Here is a 27,082-nt window from a genome sequence, read left to right on the forward strand (position 1 = left end):
AGACCCCTACCCCAAGTTTTTTAAGAGAATAATATATGGCGTGCCAGGAGACTCTATGGAATGCTTTCTCAGCATCCAACGAGAGTATCTAATTACAAATTTTTAACTGCATCTAGCCCAGGAAATACTTTGTGCCTAGCAGCAGTGTCTGCTAGTTAGCGGATTATCCCAGCTGTTAAGCAAGCTACACCACCTGTAGTTTGGACACTTAATTTTTTCAAAGGAAATGGTTCGGGCCCCCGGGACACTCAGTGAAGAGCATCGGGGAGGCACCCCAAGGCATAGGGGCTGGGACTGGCGCTAGGACGCCTTGCAGTGGACCGCCAAGCTCGATCCTTATAAAAGCTTTTTAACTGCAGCAGCTTTAGTGGACGCTACTGGAGCTGGAATTACCGCCGCTGCTGGCATGAGACTTGCCCTTCAATAGATCCTTGTAAAAGGATTTAAAGTGTATTCATTCAAATTAGAGAGACAATTTAAATTAAAAAGATTAGACCAGCCTCCACCGCAGGGGGGCTCGCTCGACCCACCAGCGGACAGGCACCAGTATTGGGAGAGGGGGGCAGGCCGTCAGGGTCCACCGCGGCTCTGGCACAAACCCGGCGACACGGAGGTCGCACGAGCAGGAACGGACTGGCCATGTCGGCTTCGCACTTTTTTGCTTTTAGAAGGGCATGACATGCCTATATCTGTGTCTCCCCCTCCTTTTACTCCTCCACCTCTTTTCTTTTTGCATGACTATAGGTACTTGTCACTTTTCCATGTGTTAGTTGTGTCTTCTGAGCAGTTTGTCAGCTTTTGGACACTTTTGAAGGTGTTTTCTATGTGTTTCTGTGTGTTTTTGTTTGCCTGCCATTGGTTTTAACGGTGTTCGAAGGTGTTCGACGAACAGTTCGGCGAACATACGGGTGTTCGACGAACCGAACTGAACTCGAACACTACGGGGGTGGCTCAACACTAATTGTTACGCCATGTAAGCCCTGCTGCCAATAAGTGGCCCTTATTGAGATGCTGCACTCTCACTTCTTCCACTTGTCCAAAGTTCGTCCAAATGAACTGAAAGCGCAGCAGCACAATAGCAGCTACTGAACAATGTCGCGCAATCCCTGGGAGACCGGTCTGTAAGTTGAGTACATGGTGCTTTTACATAGTTAGTAAAGCCGAATAAAGACTTGCGTCCATCAAGTTCGACCTGTTAGTTCTGTAATAGCTTAAATTGATCCAGAGGAGGGCAAAAACCCCAAATGATTTAGCCAATCTTCACCTGAGGAAAAATTCCCTCCCGACTCTGAAACCAGCAGTCAGAATAAATCCCTGTATCAACCTACTATTTTATTCTATTTTTAAGTATATGCAGAAATCTGCCTGGTATCTAGAAAAGCATCCAGTCCCCGCTTGAACTGGTTTAGTGAATCCGACATTACCGTCTCCTCACTCAGTGAATTCCATATTCTCACTGCTCTTACCGTAAAGAACCCCTTCCTATGCTGGTGCTGAAACCTTTTCTCTTCCAGTCTTAGAGAATGCCCTCTTGTTACCGTAATATCCCTCCTTTTGAACAAATCCCGGGCAAGGTCTCTATACTGTCCCCTAACATATTTGTACACATTTATTATGTCCCCCCTCAACCTTCTCTTTTCCAGGCTGAATAGTCCTAGTTTTGCCAACCTCTCTGGGTATTGCAGTCCCTCCATTCCCCTTATTAATTTTGTTGCCCTCCTTTGTACCTTTTCAAGCTCATTTATATCCTTTCTATATATTGGGGCCCATAACTGAGCACAGTATTCCAAGTGTGGTCTGACCAGTGCTTTGTACAGTGGAAGAACAATGTTCTCATCCTTTGCAGCTATACCTCTTCTGATACATCCCATTACCCTGTTTGCCCTTACAGCAGCCGCCTGACTTTGGGCACTCCAATTTAGTTTGCTATCAATCAAGATGCCCAAGTCCTTCTCCATCTCTGAATTCCCCAATGATTTCCCATTCAGTGAGTACTGGTGACTTCCATTTTTCCTTCCCATATGTATGACCTTACATTTCTCCTCGTTAAACCTCATTTGCCATTTAATGCTCCACCTACCCAGCTTATCCAAATCCCTCTGTAGGTCTTCACTATCCTCTTTTGTATTAATTGTTTTACATAACTTTGTGTCATCTGCAAATATTGATATTTTACTATTTATCCCGTTGACTATGTCGTTAATAAAGATATTAAATAACTTTGGGCCTAGTACAGACCCCTGTGGTACCCCACTAGTGACGCTTACCCAATCTGAGTATATTCCATTTATAACCACCCTCTGCCTTCTATCCTTTAGCCAGTTAGCTACCCACTTGCAGACATTTTCCCCCAGCCCCATCATTCTCATTTTGTATACCAACCTATTATGTGGCACGCTATCGAACGCTTTTGAGAAGTCGAGATACACGACATCCACTGGTTCCCCCTGATCTACTCGAGAGCTAACCTCCTCGTAGAAGTCAATCAGGTTTGTTTGGCAGGAGCGATTCCTCATGAATCCATGTTGGTTCGGGGTTAATAGATTATTAGCATCAAGATGCTCCATGATTGCCTCATTAATAAAGCCTTCAAAAATTTTGCCCACAACGGACGTCAGACTCACCGGCCGATAGTTTCCGGTGTTACTTTTTGCTCCCTTTTTGAATATTGGCACTACATTCGCCTGTCGCCAATCAAGTGGTACAGACCCAGTCTCAACAGAGTCCTTAAATATAAGATATAACGGTCTGTCTATCACATTACTTAGTTCCCTTAGTACCCGTGGGTGTATGCCATCCGGTCCTGGTGTTTTGTTTATTTTAATATTACTGAGGCGTTTCTGTACTCCAGCTTGGGTTAGATTTGTCATACTTAGTGGAGGAGTAAGCTTGTCACTTCTCATTTCGCCTGTTAGTTCTTTTTCCTTTGTGAAAGTTGACGAAAAAAATGTATTTAATAGATTAGCTTTATCCTCATCTTTCTCTATGATTTTGCCTTCATCACTTTTTATCGGTCCAATATTATTCGATTTAATCCTTTTACTATTTATATACGTAAAGAACAGTTTGGGATTTGATCTACTTTCCCTAGCAATACGTCTCTCTGTTTCCTCCTTTGCTATTTTTATTTGTTTTTTGCAGGTTCTCGTTTTTTCCTTGTAACACATTAGTGCCTCCTTGCTGTTTTCCTGTTTTAATCTATTGAATGCCTCTTTTTTGCTATTTAACGCCCCTTTTACGTTCTTATTCAACCATATTGGTTTCCTCTTATTTCTGGCCCTTTTATTCCCATACGGTATATACCTCTCGCACTGAGTATTCAGAATTCTTTTGAAGGTTTCCCATTTACTATTCGTATTTCCTTGATTAAGAACTTTGTCCCAGTCTATAAGTTGAAGGTTTTCTTTCAGCTGATCAAACTTCGCCCTCCTAAAGTTTAATGTTTTAGTTGTTCCCTTATTGATAACCCTACTGAAGGGCATTTTGAAATTGATAATATTATGATCGCTATTACCTAGGTGCCCCCCTATCTGTACCTCAGTTATTCTATCAGGCCTATTAGTCAATATTAAGTCCAACACTGCCTTCCCTCTCGTTGGTTCCTGCACTAGTTGGGAGAGATAATTATCCTTGATATTTGTCAAGAACCTTTTTCCTTTCTGCGATCTACAGGTTTCTGTTTCCCAGTCAATATCCGGGTAGTTGAAGTCCCCCATTACAATCACCTCATTATGTTTTGCTACTTTGTCTATTTGTCCTAATAGCAGTTTCTCATTCTCCTCTGTTATATTGGGTGGCTTATAGCAGACCCCCAGTAATATTTTATTATTATTTTTTGCCCCCTCTATCTCTACCCACATGGACTCGACCCCCTCTTCTCCCTCTCCTATATCTTCCCTTAGTCTGGGCTTTAGACGTGACTTTACATATAAGCAGACTCCTCCGCCCTTCCCCTGTTTCCAGTCCCTTCTAAATAAACTATAATCTGTTAAATTTACCGACCAGTCGTAGCTATCGTCTAGCCAAGTCTCTGTTATACCTACGATGTCATACCTCTCCTCCGATATAAGCGCCCGCAGCTCATCCGCCTTATTGGTCAGGCTTCTTGCGTTGGTCAGCATGCAAGATAAAACTTTGGGGTTATTTAGCATCCTATTCTTCTCTAACGATCTAACTGTACTATCCCCACCCCCCTCTCCACCCTCATTATATTCACTTCTCCCCTTCCCCCTTGCTTGCCTCACATCCCACCTATTTCCTTGGTTTCCCCCCCCCGTCTCTAGTTTAAAAACTCCTCCAACCTATTAGCCATCTTCTTCCCCAGCACCGCTGCACCCTCCCCATTGAGGTGCAGCCCGTCCCTACGGTAGAGCCTGTAGCCGACAGCGAAGTCGGCCCAGTTCTCCATGAACCCAAACCCTTCTGCCTTGCACCAACTCTTTAGCCACTTATTCACCTCCCTAACCTCCCGTTGGCGCTCCTGTGTGGCTCGCGGGATTGGTAGTATTTCTGAGAAAACTACCTTGGAGGTCCTTGCCCTAAGCTTCCTACCTAGATCCCTGAAATCATTTTTAAGGACCCTCCATCTACCACTCACTTTGTCATTGGTGCCAATGTGGACCATGACCGCTGGGTCTTCGCCAGCCCCACCCAGTAACCTGTCAACCCGATCCGCGATGTGCCGGACTCGAGCGCCAGGGAGGCAGCACACCGTTCGGCGATCCCGGTCTTTGTGACAGATTGCCCTGTCTGTCCCCCTAATAATAGAGTCACCCACTACCAGGACCTGTCTAGCCTGCCCTACACTTCCCCCCTCCCCCTCATTACTGGAGCATACACTCCCCCGGCGGTCAGAGGATCTGTCCTGCTCCAATAATGCCGGTTCTGAACCAGCCTTCCTATACTTCTTCCCTCTATCCCTTCTAACTGTTACCCAGCTCCCTGCCTGTTCAGCCTGCGCTTCCCCACTAAGCTCCACCCCCAGTGTTGACCCATTGAGTGTCTGCTCGGTGAGCAGCAAACTCCGTTCCATGTTGTCTATGCTCCTCAGTACCGCTATCTGAGCACTTAGATCCAGGATTTGGGCTTCCAAGTGCACGATATGCTCACATCTCTCGCAGCAGTATGGATCCCTGAGCGGTAGCTCAGGGAATGCATACATTGTGCAAGATGTACACTGCACGGCTCCGGCCAACATGGACGTCATTCTAAATATGGGGATACAGTCAGTATATATGTACAAGTACAAAACACAATTATTTATATATAGGTGTATGGACGGGGATCAATTAGGGATGTGCAAGTGTATCGATTAGATATCGGCGCGGGATCAGTTAAGTATGGACGGGGGATCAATTAAGTATCAATTAAGTATGGACGGGGGATCAGCTGAGTGGGTCAGGTGGATTAATTAAGTATGGACAGTGTGTCAATTAACTATGGACTGGGATCAATAAGTATGGACTGGGGAAATAATTGTGGACTAGGGAATCAATCAATTAATTATGGACAGGGGGTTTAATTAAATAGGATGGGGGGTAAAGCAAATAAATAGGTATGGACAGTGGGTCAATTAACTAAGGACTGGGGATCAATAAGTATCAATAATATCAATAAATATGGACTGGGGAAATAATTAATTGTGGTCTGGGGAATCAATCAATTAATTATGGACAGGGGTTAATTAAATATGGTGGGGGATAAGGCAAATAAATAGGGACTGGGGATGAGTAAAAGTGGACAAGGGGAATCTATTAAATAGGACAAGGGGGATCAATCAATTATGGGCTGGGGGGGTCAATCATTTAAATGTGGTCAGGGGGATCACTTTAATATGGACGGGGGGTGGTCGGGGATCAATTAAATGAGGACGGGGGGGTCAATTTAATGTGGTCAGAGGGATCAGTTAAATATGGACGGGGGTGTTCAGGGGAATCAATTTAAATATGGACGGGGGTGATCAATTAAATATGGACGGGGGGGTAATCAATTAAATATGGACTAGGGAATACAATGCAGTTACAATACAGATACAAATACAATACAGTACAGTACACACATGGGTTCAGTAGGGCCGCTTATCGCGGCCTCCTGCCCCTCACTCACCTCCTCTAGGGACGCTGCACGCTATCACAGCGCGCTTGTCCCTCCGGTCGCCTCTTACCGGTCCTCCTGATCACCTCCTGGTCACCACCACCTGGCACCCTCCGCTGGCCGGCACTGCACGCTGCCACAGCGCTCTCTTGCGCTCGTCCCTCCGGTCGCCTCCTACTGGTCCTCCCGGTCCGCTCGGTCACCTCCGCCTGGCTCTCCTCCCTTCCCTTTTATTTTACAAGGGGCAATTACAAGGCCCTTCACTGGCTCCCCATTGCCCAGAGGCTCAAGTTCAACCCTGGCATACAAAGCCATCCACAACCTGTCTCCCCCATACATCTGTGACCTAGTCTCCCGATACTTACCTGCACGCAACCTCCGATCCTCACAAGATCTCCTTCTCTACTCCCCTCTTATCTCTTATTTCTCCCGCGCATCCCCCCTACTCTGGAACTCTCTACCCCAACATATCAGACTCTCGCTAACCATGGAAACCTTCAAAAGGAACCTGAAGACCCACCTCTTCCGACAAGCCTACAACCTGCAGTAACCCTCGCTCCACCACACCGCTGCACGACCAGCCCTATCCTCACCTACTGTATCCTCACCCATCCCTTGTAGATTGTGAGCCCTCGTGGGCAGGGTCCCCTCTCCTCCTGTACCTGTCACTGACATGTATTGTTCAAGATTATTGTAATTGTTTTTGCTATATATACCCCCTTTTCACATGTAAAGTGCCATGGAATAAATAGCGACATTATAATGAATAATAATTACTTCTTTTAAAAAGACAACCCCTTTAAATAAAACCTCATAATGAATGGGCCACATAATGTGGTCATCTTAGTAATATGTGGAGATAATCTGTGTCTGCCAGCAGCTGTGATCTACTAGAAGCAGTGATCCCATTCTACGTATTTGCAGCAACCAGCTCCTGCTCAATTGCTAGTTTTAAATTTCCAGGTTCTGGCTCCTAAATCACGCAGAAAAAAATGTAATGTTGATTGGTCACTATGGTTAATGTGGACACTTGTTTTTGAGACAATTTTGACATAGGGCCTATTATGTAAAGGATGTAGTCCTTTTGAGTATGCTGTACAATATAACAGTTATTTAAGTAATAAAACAGGTTTTTTAGCAATAAAATGGCTTTTTTAAGTATTTTCAAGGCTAGAGCCATTATGATGATTTATAACACACGCATGGCTGTGGTTGGAAAAATAGCAGCTGACATTGAGAGGTCAATTAGCCTTGCAAAGATAGCCTTGCAAGCCTTAATTGTGTCTGTATGTCTTCCCCACGGACCAGCGGGACGTTTGAAGGTAATATCATAACCTTAATGGTCAACTATGAAATTCACTGTCCTTGGATCTCTACATGAAATATATTTTCACAAGCAGAATGCCCTTCACATGGCAATGGAAAATGGATCTTTTTTCCAGAAATTTCAAGCTTCACTTGTAGATTATGGCCAGAATCATTTTTTATGCCGTAGGCTATGTTTCCATGATGAGTTTTTGGTGAGTTTTTTTACGCTGCGTATTTTCGAAAAAATGCAAGCAGCCTATTTCACTTAATGGGTGAATAAATGGTGCAGAAAATCTGCAACATCAGAAACTCACCAAAGCTCATTGTGGGAACGTAGCCTTAGGCTATGTGCCCACGATGCAGAAATGCTCCGGATTTTTCCTGAACGTTTCTGCATCTCCCTGGCAGAAAAAAACGCATGCGGATTGTACATGTGTTTTTTCTGCCAGGGACATGTGGATGTGAAGCGTTCTTCACATGCATTTCCGCATGCGGGTTGACAAGCGCTTTCCAAGCGATTTTAGCATCACTTGGAAAGTGCTTGTCAACTTGGTCACACTATATAAATCCATGCAAACGGCATGGATTTATATAGTGTGACCGTAAAGAATGTAAAAAAATAAAAAATAAATCTATACTTACCTTCTGATGTCCCCCGGAGTCTTGCTTCGCTCCGTTCTCCCTTGTCGGCAGCTCACGGTACACTGAAGGACCTGCCGTCACATGATTATGACGTCAGCGCAGGTCCTTCAGTCCACTGCGATCTGCTGGCAAGGTAGGACAAGCGCAGCGGGGGCCATCAGAAGGTAAGTATAATATTTCTTTTTTATTTTATTCTTCTTTTCACAGTTTCTATGGTACCCGGGTCCGGAGGAGAGTCTGCTGTCCTCCACACCTGGGTACCATCCGCACATTGAAACACGTGGAATGTGCATCTACTTATACAGTGATGCGTAATCCATGCGATCTAATGCAAGTCAATGGCGGCGAAAATGCAGAACTTCCGCAAAATAATTGGTAGTGCTGCGTTTTTTTCCGCAATGATAATCCGCAGCGGAAATTTCCCCAGCATGTGCACAGCACATGAGGATTATCATTGGGGAACATGGCAGACCTTCTACCATGCTTTTTTTAAGTGTTTCTGCAGCGTTTTTGCCGCTGCGTAAATGCTTAAAAAACGCATCGTGGGCACACAGCCTTATTCTTTTTTTATTTGATTACATTATTCTCGTCTCTCCTTTTTTTTAAATCCACATTCACACAGTGCACTCATTTGCTGCCCTTCTGATCCTGAAGGGAGGCAAAGAATAAAGAAAAGATCTTTAGGCTGCCTTGACATATTTCGTTCTGTCATGATTTTCTCGGGTGTAGTACTAAATATCTGAGGGAAAATGATTAAAAACAGGTCCCATAGTTTCCAATCAGAACACTTTTGTGTCCAATGGCATCAGTCATTAGGCCAGTCATCTCCCAATGCCCAGGTACTTATAGCTGGCGCAGGGGTTGCAGATGCACCAGGTCCCTGGACTTTAGGGGCTCAAAAGGTCCCTTTAGTCCACATGAGAATACTAGAAATATTAAAGACCTGTGATTGATAAGCGCCCTGGTGGAGATTTTTTCACTGGGCCCAGGAGCTTCAAGTTACACCACTGTCAATACCAGACAAAAAACATGATTACCAACAGTTGTGATTTTGCTGGGACTATAGAACAGTCATACCCGATAAAGTCGATATGCTAACTTCATTAAAAAGTGGGCATTCTGTCAGCATTCCTTGTTATTCCCATGGTTCCAGTATTTATGCCCCCCTTTCCTTTATTTCTATCTCTTCAGTTAGTTTGTTAGTTAAGATGTACTTTTTAGTTACTGAGAAGGTTTAATTTTTTCAAATATACCAATGATTTCTAGAAAAAATAAGAAGTATGATATGAACATGTAGGTGGGTAATCCCCACGCCCCATTGCTCCTCTCTGTTGTCCTAACCATCTCTACAGTATAGATGAAGCTGTTCTCTTCACTTCTCTATGGTCCTGGTGGCACAGATGTGACCCTCTTGTTCATCTCTGTGTCTTTCTCTTAGACTACGCAGTCCGGGGCTCAGCAGAATCGCAGCTCTAATCGGGGAGCAGAGAGTGAAAAGCCTAATGTCTGGACTCACCAGAGGTTAAGTTCATGTGAGAGACTTAAGGTACATGATGCTGGTACCTGTGGTGGAGAAAACTAGCATATTGGTGGGGACACAATATGGGGGTGGAAGTGGTGTGGATACAGTATAAGAAGTGGGAGGATAGGTGCGCAGACACAGTATGAGGAGGGTGGGGGGATTGGTGCAGACACAGAATGGGGAGTGAGGGGGACCTGTGAGGAGACAGAATGGCAGTATGGGGAGAGAGGGGGACTTGTGGGGAGATAGGATGGCAGTATGGGGAGCGAGGAAGATCTGTGAGGATACAGTATGGGATGTGTGGAATATGTGAGGAAACAGTATGAGTAGCAGGGGGTTAAATTAGTGTGGAAACAGTATGGGAAGTGGGGATATATGAGGAGACAGCATGGAGAGTGAGGGGGAAATGTGTGAAGAGACATGATGAAGAGGGAGAGGAGAAATGTGTGAGGATGCTTGAGGGGAATAGTGTGAGGGGGCACAGAATAGAGACTGGACAGTGTGTGGGGAAATATAGAGAGGAAGGCAGCATGGGGGGGCAGTGTGAGGGCACAGTAAGGAGGGGACAGTATGCTGAGGTGGGAGGAGTATGATGAAAGGGCACAGTATAGCGACTGGGAACTATATGGAGGACACAGTGTGAGAGGACAGTGTAAAGAGGGAGTCCAGTATGGAAAGTAGGGGGCAGTGTTGAGGGAATGAACCATAAGAGGGACAGTGTGGCTTCATATTTTGTGCTGGGAGCACAGTGAGGGGTGGTTCTGGTGATGTATTTCTGTACTGCTGGTGGTTCTGGTGATGTATTCTTGCACTGTTATTGATTCTGAGCCTAAACACATGCAACAATCCATAACTTATAAGATTACGTGATATATGGCTATGGTAATAAATTATTGTGCTGTCTGATAAATTAAGGGTTACTACGTTTTTATTTATGTTAGGAGCATTAAAGGGGTTGTCCAAGCCTGTGATGAAAGTCAGTAGTCACTCTATGTGACTACAGACTTCTGAATCCTTACAGCGAACACAGTGCACGTTGTCAGGATTCTCTGGTACCATTGGTGAGATCAAAAGGTTATGCAACCGCAAGTATGTGATTTGCATACATGCCATCACGTGCCAACTAGACATTTGTGGCCTCACTCAATACAAGGAAATTGAGCGAGGCTGGACACATCTAGTTGGAATGTGGCCGAAAGTATGCAAATCGCATACTTGGACTAACATGACCATCACCTCTTGCCGGCGGCACCAGAGGATCCTGACAGTGTGCGGCACGTGCGTGGTGAGAATTCAGAAATCTGCAGTCACCTATAGTGACTGCAGACTTTCATCACAAATCTGGACAACCCTTTTAAATATAACATTAAGCACTGAAGCATGCCCAATCCTGACAGCTCTGCTTCCTGGTTCCGGTAGTCATCACATGGCCACTCATTATGCAATTTTCACACGTATAGTTGAGTGACAACTAGCTTCTCTTCCTGCTTTTCTCTGTGAAGCAGGGGCAGTAGTGTAGCACCCTGAGGATTCGGCTGCTACAGGGGTATTGCACCTCAAGCCAGAGGTGTGATATTCCACTCCCGGGTAAGGATGGAATGTGGAACTGAGCTCAGTTAGCTGCATACACTACATACATCCCATTTCCGAGGGACAGACCGATGGTACTCCCACTAGGTATATGTGCAGGTACGACAGTGTCTGTCCCTGGCTGGAGTGGGAGGGGGGTGGAACATCCCAGTAGTGTAGGGGTAGATAGGGGGAGCAGTCTGGGTAAGGCTAGGAGCTCATTGGGTGCTGGTCACCTGAGCTCACACATAGAGGGAGTATATAAGGTGGGAACCATCTTAGATCAGGGGCAGACAGGCAGACAGTGATCAGTCGGTCTTTTGTAGAGAGGTCCAGGAGAGCCTGCAGAGAGAAGAGAGAGAGGAGGAGAGAAGGACCCAGAGGGGAAGAAGAAGGAACCCCAAGAACCCAGAATTAGACCAGAAGGGTGAAGGGTTGGCACGCAAGGGAACCGGATCCCAAATTAGTGGAGGAAAGAAACAACCCTCAACTAAGAACCGGAGGCTGCGACACTACATGTGGAGCAGCCCCTCACCAAGTCCACAAGGAAGGCACACCAGGTATAGGGTCAGGGAACCCCGAAGAGGTGCACCCACCAAGAGGCCCGAGGGAGCCGGACATAAGTGGACCCCTGGTGAGAAAGGCCAGTAGAAAGGAAAGTCAGAAAGGGAGCTCAGGACCACGCTCCAGAATTGCTTGGGGGTTGGCCGAGTCCAGGACCTGGTGGACGCAGCGCGGCTCGGGCGGTCACTCAAGGCCAGAGTGACCAACGGAACAGCAGTAAGTAAAAACCCTGAACTGCACAGCCCGACTCTGAGTCTTCTTACCATCCACACTGCACCACCACAACCACCATCCTCTACACCTGACCCCCTGAGGCTATACCCCTCCCGTTGGGGGTTATACTATCACAGCTGCACACATACCACCAGCCTCAGCGGACCCTGCTGCAGCGGCGGCCTTTTGACCGCAAATCAACGGGTGGTGTAGTCGACACTAAGAACACTAACAACATCTGTAAAGACTGCCACACACGGAGTTTGACACCCTGGGCACGGACCAGGTCGCCGCCACTCGGAGACTACAACCCCCATCTGATCCGGCTCCGGGTATTCCCCAAACAGCACTGGCCCAGGGGGCGCGTCAACTTTGGCGTAGTCGGCAGGATAACGTGCCCGCAACAACCGGGTACTGCGTGCCTGAAGAAAAGTTCACCGTTACCTCAAAAAGAAGTCTCCCGCCGGTTCCGGAGGGTCCCTGCCAACGGACCCCATCACAGGTCGTTTCCCGCCGGTTGTCCGCCATTTGCAGCTTTTTCCCGCCATCCATGGAGTTTCCCGCCACTGGGAGACTATTCCCGCCATTTCCAAAGATTTCCCGCCTTGGAAGAGCGGACGCCATTATGGGCGTGCCAGAGGGTGGCAAAAGGCCACCTCCCATCGTGGGCCAGGTCGAAGAATGGCGCCAAAAGCGGAAACCGCGCCCACCAACAGAGACTGTGATGCTGGAAGTGTCCATCAGCGTGAGAGAACTGCCCCTGGAACTGACAATCACTAAGTTGCCCCGGGACCACCCTCAATGTGGGCGGAGACAGAACAAAGGAGCGAAGATGGGTGCAGCCTGGAGGAGTCTGGAGAGAGCGCACCCGGAGACAAGAAGTCTGGAGAGGAGTCCAGAGAAAGCGTACCCGGAGATGGAGGGAGAGACAGGCAGCACCGACCCAGTGGTCAGGAGCCTGCTGCAAGCAACAACCCCACTAGGCTTAGTGGAGATCCTAGCACAGCTCCCCCGAGACCGGGAGTGTGCACAGACCGCGCTGGAGGGCCTCGCACGGAGGATGGCCCAGGTGCAGCAAGAAACACTGACGGAGTGGAGCCGTGAGATGGCCCAGCAGACCGGAACCCGTCAGCGGAGCACGCCACCCGAGACAAGGAGACAGACCGCCTCTGAGGATGGCGCAGGAGGAATGAAGGCCGGAGACGGCGCCGAGAAGGGAGCTGAACGGACGGAGGCAGGTAAAGGGGACGTCTCTACCCCGAGCCGAGAAACCGTGTACCTGTCCCAGCTCCCCGTCGCAGAGCCCGAAATTCCCCCTGCCGTGCCCGTCGCTGCATCGTCACCGTGCCAGACTAGGCCTCAAGCAGAAGCCGCGGCCGCGACCCCTGTGACGTCACGCGCCTCAACCCTGAGCGCGGCGAAGCAGGAAATACCACCGGCCTGGTCGCAAGGTCTAGTACCTCCGGGCGCCGCAATTCCAACAGCGCCCCCTACCTCCGCGGAGCCACCGGCCTGGTCGCAGGGCCGAGTACCCCCGGGCGCCGCCGTCCTTACGGTGCCCTTTACCTTTAGGGTGCCCCAAGCCTGGTCGCAAGGCCTGGTCGACCCGGGCGCCGCTACCATCAACGCGCCCTCAACATCTCGAGTGCCGCACCTGGGCGCAGATCTATTTGCCCAGCACACGTGCCCGGATGGGCAGCCCTTTGTATGGCCCCAGGAGTACTACCAACTGGAACTCCAAAGAGTAAGGCCCCTGTGCGAGCCCCTGATTCCGGCTCCGAAGCCCGTCAGGAGAACCCCGCTCCCGCTAGAAGAAGCACAATTCGAGTGGGACCCCACCGGAGGAGACCTCATGGGGTTCACTCAAGAAACGCGGGCAGCCGCAGCAGAGCGAGTGGAGTGCTGCCGCCAGCAGTTGGCAGCCTTCGAGCAAGAGCGGAAAGAGAGGCGGATCCGTGAGCAGCGGCTGCAGGAACAGAGTGCAGGGCAGAAGAGCCGGACCAGGAGGAACCCCCGTGCAGCTCATGGTCCCCGTACCACCGGGACTGTGATTAAATTCAACCTGCAGCATGGGTGGGGCTTCATAAGAGACCATCATACCCCCGGCGACGTCTTTGTAACCCGCAGAGACGTAGAAAGCCATCTGCCGGAGGGACACAGAGGTCGTGACCTGTACGTAGGGGACGAGGTCACGTTCACCCGGCACAAGTGTGCCAAAGGACCCTACGCCCTCCATGTACATCGCCTGACGGAGGAGGAGCTGCGGTGTGAGGAGGAGCAAGAGGACCCGGACGGGTCTGAAGACAAAGAAGGAGCAGGAGGACGCCGTCATTAAAGTACGGTAAAGAGACTGTAAATAGTTACCCGTCGGGGTACAGTGAACTGTTGCTGCTTTAAATATGTCCCCGTTGGGACAAGAGTGAACTGTACCCGTGTGTCCCTATCCCCCAACAGGCTGAGGACTGTGAACAGCCATTCCTCTTCCCCATTGGCCGAGGACTGAGAGCGGCCATATTCCCCTTGTATATAGTTGCGCTTTCTAAGGCGCCCCCTACTGGTTTTATAGGAAAGCCGTGTTTTTCTACCAGAGACTGTGGCACTTTACCCGGTCACAAGTCGCACCGTGGCCGGAGGAACAAGAAAAAGTTTATGCTGCTGATATATATATATAATGTTTTATATGTTTATGTTGTTATGAAAATTTGTATGTTTATGGATGTTTTATTCTCTTACAGCCCGAGGACGTGCTGTGATTTACCAGGGGGGAATGTAGCACCCTGAGGATTCGGCTGCTACAGGGGTATTGCACCTCAAGCCAGAGGTGTGATATTCCACTCCCGGGTAAGGATGGAGTGTGGAACTGAGCTCAGTTAGCTGCATACACTACATACATCCCATTTCCGAGGGACAGACCGATGGTACTCCCACTAGGTATATGTGCAGGTACGACAGTGTCTGTCCCTGGCTGGAGTGGGAGGGGGGTGGAACATCCCAGTAGTGTAGGGGCAGATAGGGGGAGCAGTCTGGGTAAGGCTAGGAGCTCATTGGGTGCTGGTCACCTGAGCTCACACATAGAGGGAGTATATAAGGTGGGAACCATCTTAGATCAGGGGCAGACAGGCAGACAGTGATCAGTCGGTCTTTTGTAGAGAGGTCCAGGAGAGCCTGCAGAGAGAAGAGAGAGAGGAGGAGAGAAGGACCCAGAGGGGAAGAAGAAGGAACCCCAAGAACCCAGAATTAGACCAGAAGGGTGAAGGGTTGGCACGCAAGGGAACCGGATCCCAAATTAGTGGAGGAAAGAAACAACCCTCAACTAAGAACCGGAGGCTGCGACACTACATGTGGAGCAGCCCCTCACCAAGTCCACAAGGAAGGCACACCAGGTATAGGGTCAGGGAACCCCGAAGAGGTGCACCCACCAAGAGGCCCGAGGGAGCCGGACATAAGTGGACCCCTGGTGAGAAAGGCCAGTAGAAAGGAAAGTCAGAAAGGGAGCTCAGGACCACGCTCCAGAATTGCTTGGGGGTTGGCCGAGTCCAGGACCTGGTGGACGCAGCGCGGCTCGGGCGGTCACTCAAGGCCAGAGTGACCAACGGAACAGCAGTAAGTAAAAACCCTGAACTGCACAGCCCGACTCTGAGTCTTCTTACCATCCACACTGCACCACCACAACCACCATCCTCTACACCTGACCCCCTGAGGCTATACCCCTCCCGTTGGGGGTTATACTATCACAGCTGCACACATACCACCAGCCTCAGCGGACCCTGCTGCAGCGGCGGCCTTTTGACCGCAAATCAACGGGTGGCGTAGTCGACACTAAGAACACTAACAACATCTGTAAAGACTGCCACACACGGAGTTTGACACCCTGGGCACGGACCGGGTCGCCGCCACTCGGAGACTACAACCCCCATCTGATCCGGCTCCGGGTATTCCCCAAACAGCACTGGCCCAGGGGGCGCGTCAGTAGTATTTCACTGAACATTGAAAGAATCAAGAAAAGCAGTTCGTCTGTCACATGACAACTACTCAAATGATTGAGCAGGGCTGGGGGGGGGGGGGGGGGTGGCACGAAACTGAATTCTTGCCCCGGGTGCCAGAAAACCTAGATACACTTCTTACATACCAGCCGCTACCAATGTGACCCCAACTTCTGACTGACCAGAAGTCAGAGGTAACGGTCACAAGCTCCCAATGTAAGTCTATGAGAGCCTCATTCTGTCCTCGATCTGGCTCTCATAGACTTACATTGAGTTGTGACCTCCAGCTCACCCAGCAAACACTGGCGCGATCTGACAGGTCACAACCTGCAGAAAACTAACCGGAGCGGTGCTGAAAACAGTAGAAGACAGAGGCTGGTAAGTAGAATACTGGGAGCAAGGAACTTCGAATAGTTGCACCACTCCAGAACTGCAATAAAAAAAAACGCTGGAGTGGTGCTTTATGAAATTTTTGTTGTAAAAAAACAAAAACAAAACTCATTAAGGGTATGTTCACATTTGGAGCATATGTCCATCCAGATTGTGCATCCGGATTTGCATATGTAGATTCCTCAGCCTATTACAGTAACAGCAAAATTAATAAGATTTTAGATTTTATCCATATGCTGCAGAAAAAAACATCAGAAATTGTAGTGTGTATTTTTATTGCACATTTCATCATACAATGCAAAGGGTAAAATTAGTGGTAATTCTGCAAAAAAAAAGCCCAAAATCCCCATGCAACACGTGTGTCTGGTTGCAAATTTTAATGCTGATTTGCTGCAGATCTGCAGCGAAAACTTTGATTTATTTTTTTTACAAGTGATTTTTATGTCTTTTTTACGTAGTTTATATTAACACAAAAAAATAGGGGCCAGTCAGAAGCAGATTGATCCATATATAAATTTAGTTTCATAATTTTCTTCTCATTTTTTTTTTTTTTTTTTACTTAAAAAATGTAATTCCGTACATAATGGAAAAACACTGAGTCAGTCCTTGCAGTTTATGGGTTATGAGAACTGCAGAAGTTTTAGAATTTTAGATGAAATCCCCCGTAGATAAAATAAGACAACAAGCAAAAATTTTACCACACAAAAGTTTAATAAATCATAAAATCAATACTCTGACAGTTCGAGAATAAATTACAGCATTAAATTACCATTCATAATATTACTTTTATATTCAGAACATTAGAAAACCAGTACCATTTTATATTGCAATTCCAAAAATATATATATATTATATATATATATATATATATAATTTTCTTATATAGATCTGTATATGAGAGCTGCATTATGTGAACCTTTCCCTGATAGACAATGGGAGAGAAATGTATTTATGACATTTGCCTGCTCCCTGGGACCTACAATGTAAACTATAACCCTCTTGTGCTTTTTAGTGACCCTGTCCCAACACACAGTGAAGACATTTTGTGGAGTGAACCCTCTATACAGAAGAATGCAGCCACTCTTGTGGAGATTTATGAGACTATCTTTGCTGCCCATGGCAACCAATCGCAGTGCAGCTTTCATTTCATATTCTGCTTTTGAGAGATGAAAGCTGTGCTGTAATTGGTTGCTATAGGCAACAAAGACTTTCCTTTATATTCTATAGTATATACTATGTTTTCATCACATTTTGTCCCATCATCTCCCATTTTATTATCATGTACATTTTACTTTGTGTCATTTTTCACACCTCACCCATTAATTATAATATCAGGCCCAAAAGTTGCTGACAATAACCAAACTGGTGCTTCTTTGTAGAGGTATTGCAGTTTACTACACTACCTGTCCAAAAAAAGCACCATTCACTATTCCTACTCCTAAACCCACTGAGAAAAACTGCATAAAACTTTTTTTCATATTATTGTATGTTTTCAGAAAAGTGATTCTTAGCACCACAGACTTAATAATGCACACTTGTGAAGGATAGTATATAAAAAAATAAACAAAAAAAACTCCCAAAAACACAATTTGTTGTGTGCCCTTTCCGAAAAATACGCATTCCCTTTTTTCGTTAAACATTTGAATTGAATCTCATGCACACACTAATTTCTAAAGTGTAGTACCAAATCCAGTCTATAGATGTCACTACTCCATCAGTGCACTTATTACCTTCACACAGAAGAGGCTTTTTCATTACGCATTATCTAAATAAGAACCTTCCTTTTGTTAGGTTTTGTTAGGGTGAAAGTCCTTTAAATGGATTTACTATGAATAAAACAATACCAGCTTACCCTAATACTGCAAAAAAGGGAAATAGACACTTGCTAGAGTGCTCTAATCCCTTCATCATTTATCGTGGTGCTTGGGACATTCCCAATCACATATTGATGACATGAACTATACTAAGGATAGTCTCTCACTGTTTTAAGGTAGCCATATATATCAGATGACTATCGACTAAACCCGCCGATTTGGTGGGACCAGATGAACCCTCTAATGTGTACTGGGGTACTGAATGTCTACATGTCAAATCCTAATGTTCTCAGGTGACAGATGTCTGGCAGCTGCTTATTGCCTTCTCCCTATTTAGAGCACATGCCAAGCGGGCATGTGAATGGCCAAAAGAGCATTCAATCAATAGCTATCTAAAGTTTATCACTAGTTTAAGTCCCACAACGCCCTCTAGATTATTTCCACTGATAGAATTAAAGGGAAACTGTCACCTCCAAAAATGCTATGTACCTGCTGATATAGTGATAATCTGCCGATAAATAGCATTTAATTCATGTTAGGCTGGTTTACTGGATGAGTGGCTACAGGGAGAAACTTGTTTTATTCTTCCTGCAGTCGCTCACTTCCAGTCATCAGGCAGCGCTTACAGTCACCAATCACTGCACAGTGAATACAAGGTCATCACTTTCTGTGCCTTGACTGATAGTCTGCTCTGCATGCACACGCTGCATACACGCTGCCAATCAAAGCATGATTGGTGACTGTAACCGCACCCAGCAGTCTGAAATAGAGCAATCGCAGGCGAAATACAAGTTCATTTTCTCCCTGCAGCCGCGCTTCTTGCTAAGCAGCGTAACATGACTGAGACACTATTAATCTGCAGGTACGTAGCATTTTAGGAGGTACCCACTTCCCTATAACCAGGGAGTTTCCTCATTGTCTTCATTATTGCCTCCTACAGGCTGTGCATGATACTGCATTACTAAAGAAATAAACATCAATAATCTTACATATTATTCTAGGATATATACATACAAATATGCATAGTTTTATAATATTTTCCATTTAGAACATACAAAAATAAGCTATTTTAACATAGAATGTACAATATTATTACTTTTCAGGTGAAAAGCGACATTAACGGGAATCTGTCACCAGGTTTTTGCTACACTATCTGAAAGCAGTATAATGTAGGGGCTAAGGCCCCAGTTTCCATTGATGTGTCACTTACTGGGCTGCTTGCTGCAGTTTTGATAAAATCATATTATGCTGCTCTGAGATTCAAGGGGCTGTCCGGTCTAAAAGAATAAGTCTGCAGTCACTCTGTGTGACTGCAGACTTATAAATCCTCCCAGCGCAGGCACTGTGCTCTGTGAGGATTCGCCATTCTCTCCCCCACGAACGGTGGTCAGGTATGCGATATGCACACTCCCGGGCAGAACCGGTCTAGTGGGCGCGACCTCGCTCCATACGAATGTACGGAGCGAACTTGTCTAGTGGGTGAAACCTCACTCCATACAAGTGTATGGAGCAAGGCTGTGACCCGTCTAGTGGGTGTTTTGAACAAGGCTGCACCCACTAGACGGGTTCTGGCTGGGAGTGTGCATATCACAGAGAACCCAGGGCAGAGAACGGCAAATCCTCGCAGCACACAGTGAGGATTCATAAGTCTGCAGTCACACAGAGTGCCTGCAGACTTTTCATTTTAGACCGGACAGCCCCTTTAAGAGGCAAAAACCTGGCGACAGTTTCTCTTTCTGCCTGATTGCCTCTTTGGAACCCCATTAGAAGATGTATTGGAAAGTGGTAATGTTCAATAGAAACATAAATGAAACATTTTGCCACAGTTAACTCCTAGCACCATTTGGTAGTAAATCATTGCTTTTATAATTCTAAAGCAAGATAAATAGAATATATTCCTTTTTTTCCATACATGTTTTCTTGTATATATAAAATTCTCATCAGACATACAGATGTAGAAGAGTTGAAATTGTTACTGAACAGTTCTTTAAGAAAATAAATCTCTCCGTAAAGATAAAGAAAATTTAGGTTGCATGCAGTCTTATGTAAAATGAACAATGGCACATTGTGACATCACAAAAAGACTTATTCAGCTCTGCTACATTTGTAACCACAAACATAGAGTGACACCTCTAAAACCATAATACAAAGGAGCAGATTACTAATGATACATGTACCAAGGTCTGCACAAGTGTATAATTATTTAATGTTTTTGAACAGTTGCAGGGGATATGGATATATTATATATATATATATGTTCATAAATATATATCTCCATCTAGTTGTGCAACTCGTGACTAATTTATCAAATGTTTGAAGTGCAGTGGACTATATTTCCCAACAGATACATTGGAAGGATATGACATGGCATGTGCTACAATTTGCAATCTGACTGGCACACCCCAGAACATGTACGCCACCATTAGTCAATCTCTTCCATTATAAAATAAACTTTGTAACAAATCGAACTCTGAAATTTTGTTTTCTTGCAAACGATCTAAAGAACTTCACTTCAATCACTACACACCATAGAAATACATGATTCATTTACCTGCCAGTCATTTTTCACTTTGCACTTTAGAGAGTTGGATGCAATAAAAGATCTATAATGAAAGGCTGCAGAGGACATCTGTATGTCAAAGAAGAAAGAAATCATAATTAAGTATGAAAATGCTTTCTAGTGCATATGTCTGACAGCTTTCAGAGCTTTGTACTGATTCTGCCGCAGTATCTTTTATAATTTTAGGGTTATACCGTACTGTCTTTATCCCTGCAAAACACCACAAAGTTATAATACAGATTGACTGCCAATGTGTAATCCTGGCTGTATAAATGGAGCGCTAATACATATATTATTATTCAATTATTTTATAATTCCTAATAATACTTGCATTACACACCTATCCGGTGGGTAGGTAATAAACGTATGATCTCTGAAACCTTCACCGACTCAGAGTAGGAGGTTTCCAATGCCCCCTGTGTGTATGTAGCGGTAGTGCAAATGCATGACCACCACTTCATACACTGTGTATCGAAGCAGTGGTCACACATTCCCAATACCACTCCCATAGGTCCGTAGAAGTGAATGGAGTGAGGAAAACTCCTTTATGGGTCAGTTCACATTTGAAAAAAATGCCATTGTTATTTTTGATTCAGTCTTTCATAAATTATTCAGAAGAATTTGGTTTTAGCTCAAAAAACTACATTAAAACTGTAATGGCATTTTTTTTTTATGAAAAAAATGCATGTGAAACCAACATAAGGAGTGTGATAGGAGAAAAGTAGGCAAAATGTTCTGATTTTTCCCCCAAAACATCACCATACTTGTCATTGGTCTGTTTCTTGCATTGCATGTAGGTGAAAGGGGCTGAGCTGCAATACCAGTCACAGCCCATAGACAAGAGTGGCACTGTTTTAGGAAGAGAATCATTTTTTTTCTAACTTTAGACAACCCTAATTAAGCAGTATAACAATGTTTGTCCAGTATGTGAAAGGGGGGTTGGTTGAAGAAACTTTCTACATAAACTACTTACTATACTAATAACAGAAGGACTTTATTCTGTACAATCTGCTCACACAAATAAGAATATCTTATTACTTAGAACTCTTAGGGTCACTTTGCTGGAGAAAATATTTATCTAGCATACAAAAGACTTTTTGGCATCTGTGCAAAAATACTTATCTTGTTTTTTTACATTGCCAGGTTTTAATTCATAGTATTTTTAATACTCTTTGGAACAAAAATAATATTAATAATAATACTACAAAAAGGGAATATAAAAAGACTGGGACAAGTGCCTTCATTTACAAAACGTATTTATACTGTTCACTGGGTGAATTCAGTAACCGGGCTACAACAGTTCAGGAACAAGTCAGAATTCTTGGAAATTAGCAATAGTTTGCACATATGCCAGCGTTCTGGTGAAAATTAAACAGTATTACAGCCATTCCGTGCATGAACCGCTATGTGGGATAGGTCAGTAAACAAGTGTGAACTGTACTGAACATTGAACTGATGGATTTCACCACCCAGAATGACAAATAGCCAACCAGTCATAGTATTGCACTACTCTCAGTAACAATTCTCTTATATTTTTTTAGAAATTTTGGAAACTCCAGAACACAACTCTATGCTTTCAGCTGAGACACAAATCTGGTAAGCTAGGGTCCTGAGCAGGTAGAGGGGGCTCACATTTAGCTCAGACTGATATAAACACCAATGTGGGTTATTCTCAGTAAGACATGGATGTTGGTGACCTTACTACAAACAATGATACAGAATGTGATCGAGCGGCCCCTGGAGAAGGCGTTAGATTGGATAAGTTATATAGGCACCATTCTGTGTAATTTCTGCTTCTGTGCTTGCAGGGAGGGGGGTCTAGCTCTCAAAACAGCTGCTAAAAGGCTCAGTGTTCGAAAAAAGCAGCCAGGAGAAGTCTTTGATACAGAGCACCTCTAATGTCTGTTTGGCTGGAGCATGACCTATTTCCCTAAATGTGTCACCAAAATATATTATGTCTTTGCTTAGAACTTTGTAGGTGAGGTTGGCTTACTTAATCCTTTTTTTCTTTGTCACACCTAAAAAACTCCCATATCAAGAGTTGATTAAAGTCACATGCATTTCTTCTCCCATGGTAAGCAGTTAAAGATACCTCCTGCGGATGTAAATACATTTCTCTATGACATATTTATATTAGACCCCCCCTCCCCTTTAATCTTGAGGTTCACACATGTGTAGGGCAGTCCATAAAGAGGTCTGTTTTAGCAACCTGAAGAGTAAGTGGTGGAGGCTTGTAAGGGCAGCTGGCTAAACTACACGCAATGCCTCCTCCAGTTTGAGGCTTCCCTCGAGTCCTGGTTCCCACCACCCCAAGTCGACGCTGGCACAGAATTCCTTGCCAGGCTTGTAATGTCTTTGAACTCCATACCCACACACCACTAGTTATACCCACAGCTAGTGACATGAATATCTTAAGCATGAAGACTGCTACACTGGGTATTGACCCAGGCAAACTACAGTCTGGCCTGCCACTTCCAGAAGTTGTCCTGCAGGGCTCTTCCCGTGCCCGAGCTTCCCAGTGAGCCAAATTAAGACGTTCATAGAAACAACACACAATGATGCAGGTAGCTGGGACCGTATAAAGGATGGAGAAGACTCCAATCTTTACCATCAGTTTCTCCAGTTTCTCTGTGTTGGTTCCCCCAGTTTTCATGACACGCCTGATGTGGAAGAGTGCAACAAAGCCAGTCAACAGGAATGATGTGCCCGTCACCAAATAACATGAAAGAGGCACAAGAACAAATCCTGTTAGGGCACTGGCATCTGAGCCACCAACATAGCAGAGTCCGGTTAGCTCGTCTCCACCAACTTTCCGCATTGTGAGTATAATGATAGTTTTTACAGCTGGAATACCCCAAGCAGCTAGATGAAAGTAACTACCATGGGATTCAATGGCCTCATGACCCCACTTTTTACTTGCTGCTAGGAACCAAGTGAGGGTTAAAACAACCCACCACAGGGAGCTGGCCATGCCAAAATAGTATAGTATGAGGAACACAAGTGTGCACCCACTGCTTTCCAGACCCTCCCTGATCAGATAGGGGGCGCCACCTTCACGGTCACATGCAATGCTCGGGGCCCCAGCAGCAGCACGGATGAGAAATGCTGTAGAGTAGACATTGTAACACATACTGAGGAAGATTATTGGCCTCTCTGGGTACTGGAAGCGCTGAGGATGCAATAAAAATGTCAGTACAGTAAAGGCGGTGGAAATAAAGCAAAGGCCAGACCATGCTGCCATCCATACCAGGGCAAAGTCCTTATCACTTGAAGACCAGTAGACATCCACCCCAGGAGTGCATCTTGGGGCACACACTCCACTCCTTTCCACATACAGAAATTTGTCCGGATTGGTGCAACGACTGGTTATACCCATACCAGCGCCGGATGGACGTGGAGGCCGTGGAGCTATAGGAAGTATGCCATGGCCATTGGTTTGAGGGTCTCCATTAGTGGCATTCTCAGGAGCTTCCATGCACAGTGCATTTGGGTCATTTTTACTGGGTAGGCGGTCACAGTCCAAAGACTCTGGCCATCCAAAATTAAAGCGCTCCATTATGGGGGAACACTTCTGACGTGCAATTTCACACATAGGCTTACAGGCAGGAATTGAAGTGGACACCTGCTCAGTGCACATGGGAGCGTAAAGAGAGCATAGAAAAAAGCGAAGATGTATGTGGCATCCATACTCCACAAGGGGGGCAAACTCCAAAAGTTTCACCGCAGCTTCAGCCTGAGATTCATGGCCAACGTAGTTGGGCATTCTAGTCATGTTGTAGCCAATGCCCTGACACATAGGAATTTGAATGGGCTCACATTTAACTTCTCTTCCCCGTTCCACATCATATAAGCCCATCTCCAAGGTGAGAGCCATCGCCAGCGTCTGCCATAGGAACGGAAGGGTTAAGAGCCAGCGGGACATCCTCAGGGCCAGCCACACTCCTGCAAAGAGTAGAAGACAACAACTGTGAGGACAAGAGGAGGGGTGCAGCGGATATAGACACACGACTTTATATCCAGCTGTCTGTTAGAAGCAGGGCACAATGCATTCCAATAGAATGGCTGGCGGGATCAGCTTTCTCGCCTTACAGCTGGGTCACACAGGACACAAATTATCCCTTTCGGGTACAATATTTCCAGGCGTGATGGGAAGTACTTGCAGCACAGAAGGTAATCATTTGGGAATGCTGAGGAATCACATCAGGATCCAGACATAGACTCACGTTACAATCCACAGGAACACAGCATGCTCTCAGCCGCAACACATGGCACTTCTGCCTTGTCCTTTAGTGTGTCCACTGTCTGCCAGGCAGGTTGGCACAGTCTTTAGTTGGCAGTACTACCTGCTTCTCTTCGGCTGTAGTCAGGGTGTCTATTCCAGGATTCCAGGAGCTGGAGGTGGTCTTCAGTGAGACATTTAGCACAAGTGCAGCTTTTCCTTCTCCTTTGCTACCAATGTGAAATGTTGGGAAACAAAGCCAGGGGGGAGAGTGCTGGTGACAGCTACAGACAGCAGCATTCACACACAGCGGGCATGGAAAGAAAGACATGGGAGTGAAAGGCACCAATGTCAGCGCAGAGCCTTAATGCACAGAGGGCACACAGGGTTAAGGACGTAGAGGGTTTGCAGACAGCGCCCGCCCAGCCTGCATGCAGGGGAGGGGGTCCCAGCTGTTACTGGGAGCTGTGGCTACTGCTGACACTAACCATGCTATGCACCTCTCAGTAGAGAAATCACAAGAGGGGGGTGGCCAGATCTATAATCACACCCACATCTGTCAAAGGGGCATGGCCTGGTTAAAGAAACAGTGCCCTCATTAAACAAAGTGAATGGCAATTTGCAAAATTGCTAGAATAATATTTTCCAAGCCATGTCACCCCCTGTTGGCAGTCCTAACAAAGCAGCTTCAGCGAGCAAGATATATATATATATATATATATATATATATATATATATATATATATATATATATATATATATATATAAATATATATATATATATATACACACTCACACACATCCTTCTCTATATATAATCTACATGTCTGCACAGAGGAGGGGGCTGGGGGGAATTACACACAAACCTTGTTGATTTGAAAAAGCAGAAGGAAAAATCTTGGGTTACATTTATAAACCGCACGGAATAAGAAGCTCAGTGTTTCTCTCTCTTTCTGAACAAGTCATGTTTTGTGCTCCGCTGGAACCTCTGCATAGCATTTATTTTATTAAACATCTGAATTTCTGGCCTCCTGGCAAACACAAGGATCTAATACAAAGAGACACACGTCTCATTCTAAATCACAGCCACACTTTCATACAACAGTTGCACTTTTATTCTGTAGGAAGACAGAGACATATTGATTATTGTGCACATGCAGGTCAATAATACGTGCATTCATCTCTGCACAATCCAGTAAGTGGGATATATACGGGGAAAAGTTTTACACACATTTTTTCATTTCCTTAATATGGTAAATCTATATTTAAAAAAAAATGAAATGTTTCGTATTTTATTGAAACAGAACCTGTCACGTGCAGTAAAGCTATTTACTTGCAGATATAGATGTTATATACAGGTAAATAGTGTTTAAACCCTGTGCAAGCAGCTTATTGGGGGGAGAAAATGATGTTTTATTCTCCCTGCCGCCACTCGTTTCTAGTCATCGAGGCAGTGCAGGAAGCGGTTACAGTCACCGCTCACTGAACAGTGCTCTGATCACTCCACCTGCACCTCTTCTGACAGCCAGCTCTGCACACATGCACAAAAAGGCTGTCAATCAAAGTGCCAATCACTGGAAGAGAGCGGCTGTAGGGATAATAAAACTTCATTTTCTCCCTGTAGCCGCTGCTCCAGTAAGCCAGCTAAATAGTATTTAAATGCTAGTTACCTGTATGTTTCCCCTATATCTGCAATTAAATAGCATTCCTGAATGTGACAGGTTCCGTTGAAGTGGCCCCCAAATAAATAGCAATACATTTATCTAACAATGTTTGATGTATTCAAATGCTTTAAAAGCACTTTAAAACATGTATCTATATGTCAGGTTTATTATCACTATATTTCTATATTTTATTTTTCCTTTTTTTATAGTGATTTAACACATCCAAGGCTCAGTTCACATCTGTACATCTGCAGACATACAGCGTATGTGTTGGAAACGTTAAAAAAGTTTGCAAACACAAACGATACATTGAGCAACGTCTCACAGTATTTCGATGAATATGTTTAACATATGTCATACATTCTTTGTGTGTTTACATTTTTTTTAAAGTATCGGAGTTTGATCATGTATTATCACAGTATGATCCGATTTTATCAGATGAGAAAAAAAAGTCTCCATCTTCTCCATTCTGTCACGCCATGAAAATCAGACTGCACTCAGATGTCATCCGAGTGCAGTCCAAGTTTTCCCACGGACTCAT

The 27,082-nt window shown here is 45.4% G+C and overlaps 1 protein-coding gene and 1 long non-coding RNA gene across 3 annotated transcripts in view; one reads left to right on the forward strand and one right to left on the reverse strand.

Moving 5' to 3' along the window:
* LOC141252999 (uncharacterized) overlaps nt 1-27,082 on the forward strand; it is a 229,971-nt gene that overhangs the window by 28,601 nt on the left and 174,288 nt on the right. The window lies entirely within an intron of this gene.
* FZD9 (frizzled class receptor 9) lies at nt 17,697-25,390 on the reverse strand. 2 transcript variants are annotated; one of them, XM_073667627.1, is made up of 2 exons: nt 25,002-25,390; nt 17,697-24,600 (listed from the first exon to the last, which is right to left on the reverse strand). In XM_073667627.1, the coding sequence occupies exon 2, from the start codon at nt 24,578-24,580 to the stop codon at nt 22,823-22,825; it is 1,758 nt and encodes a 585-aa protein (XP_073523728.1). In that variant the 5' UTR covers nt 24,581-24,600; nt 25,002-25,390; the 3' UTR covers nt 17,697-22,822. The 2 variants fall into 2 exon arrangements, with proteins under 2 accessions (XP_073523728.1, XP_073523727.1); XM_073667626.1 differs by having other exon boundaries at nt 24,882-25,390.

This window comes from Phyllobates terribilis, unplaced genomic scaffold (assembly GCF_046119375.1).
Source record: "Phyllobates terribilis strain yellow unplaced genomic scaffold, ASM4611937v1 Scaffold_2__4_contigs__length_985480577, whole genome shotgun sequence".
Lineage (NCBI taxonomy): Eukaryota > Metazoa > Chordata > Amphibia > Anura > Dendrobatidae > Phyllobates > Phyllobates terribilis.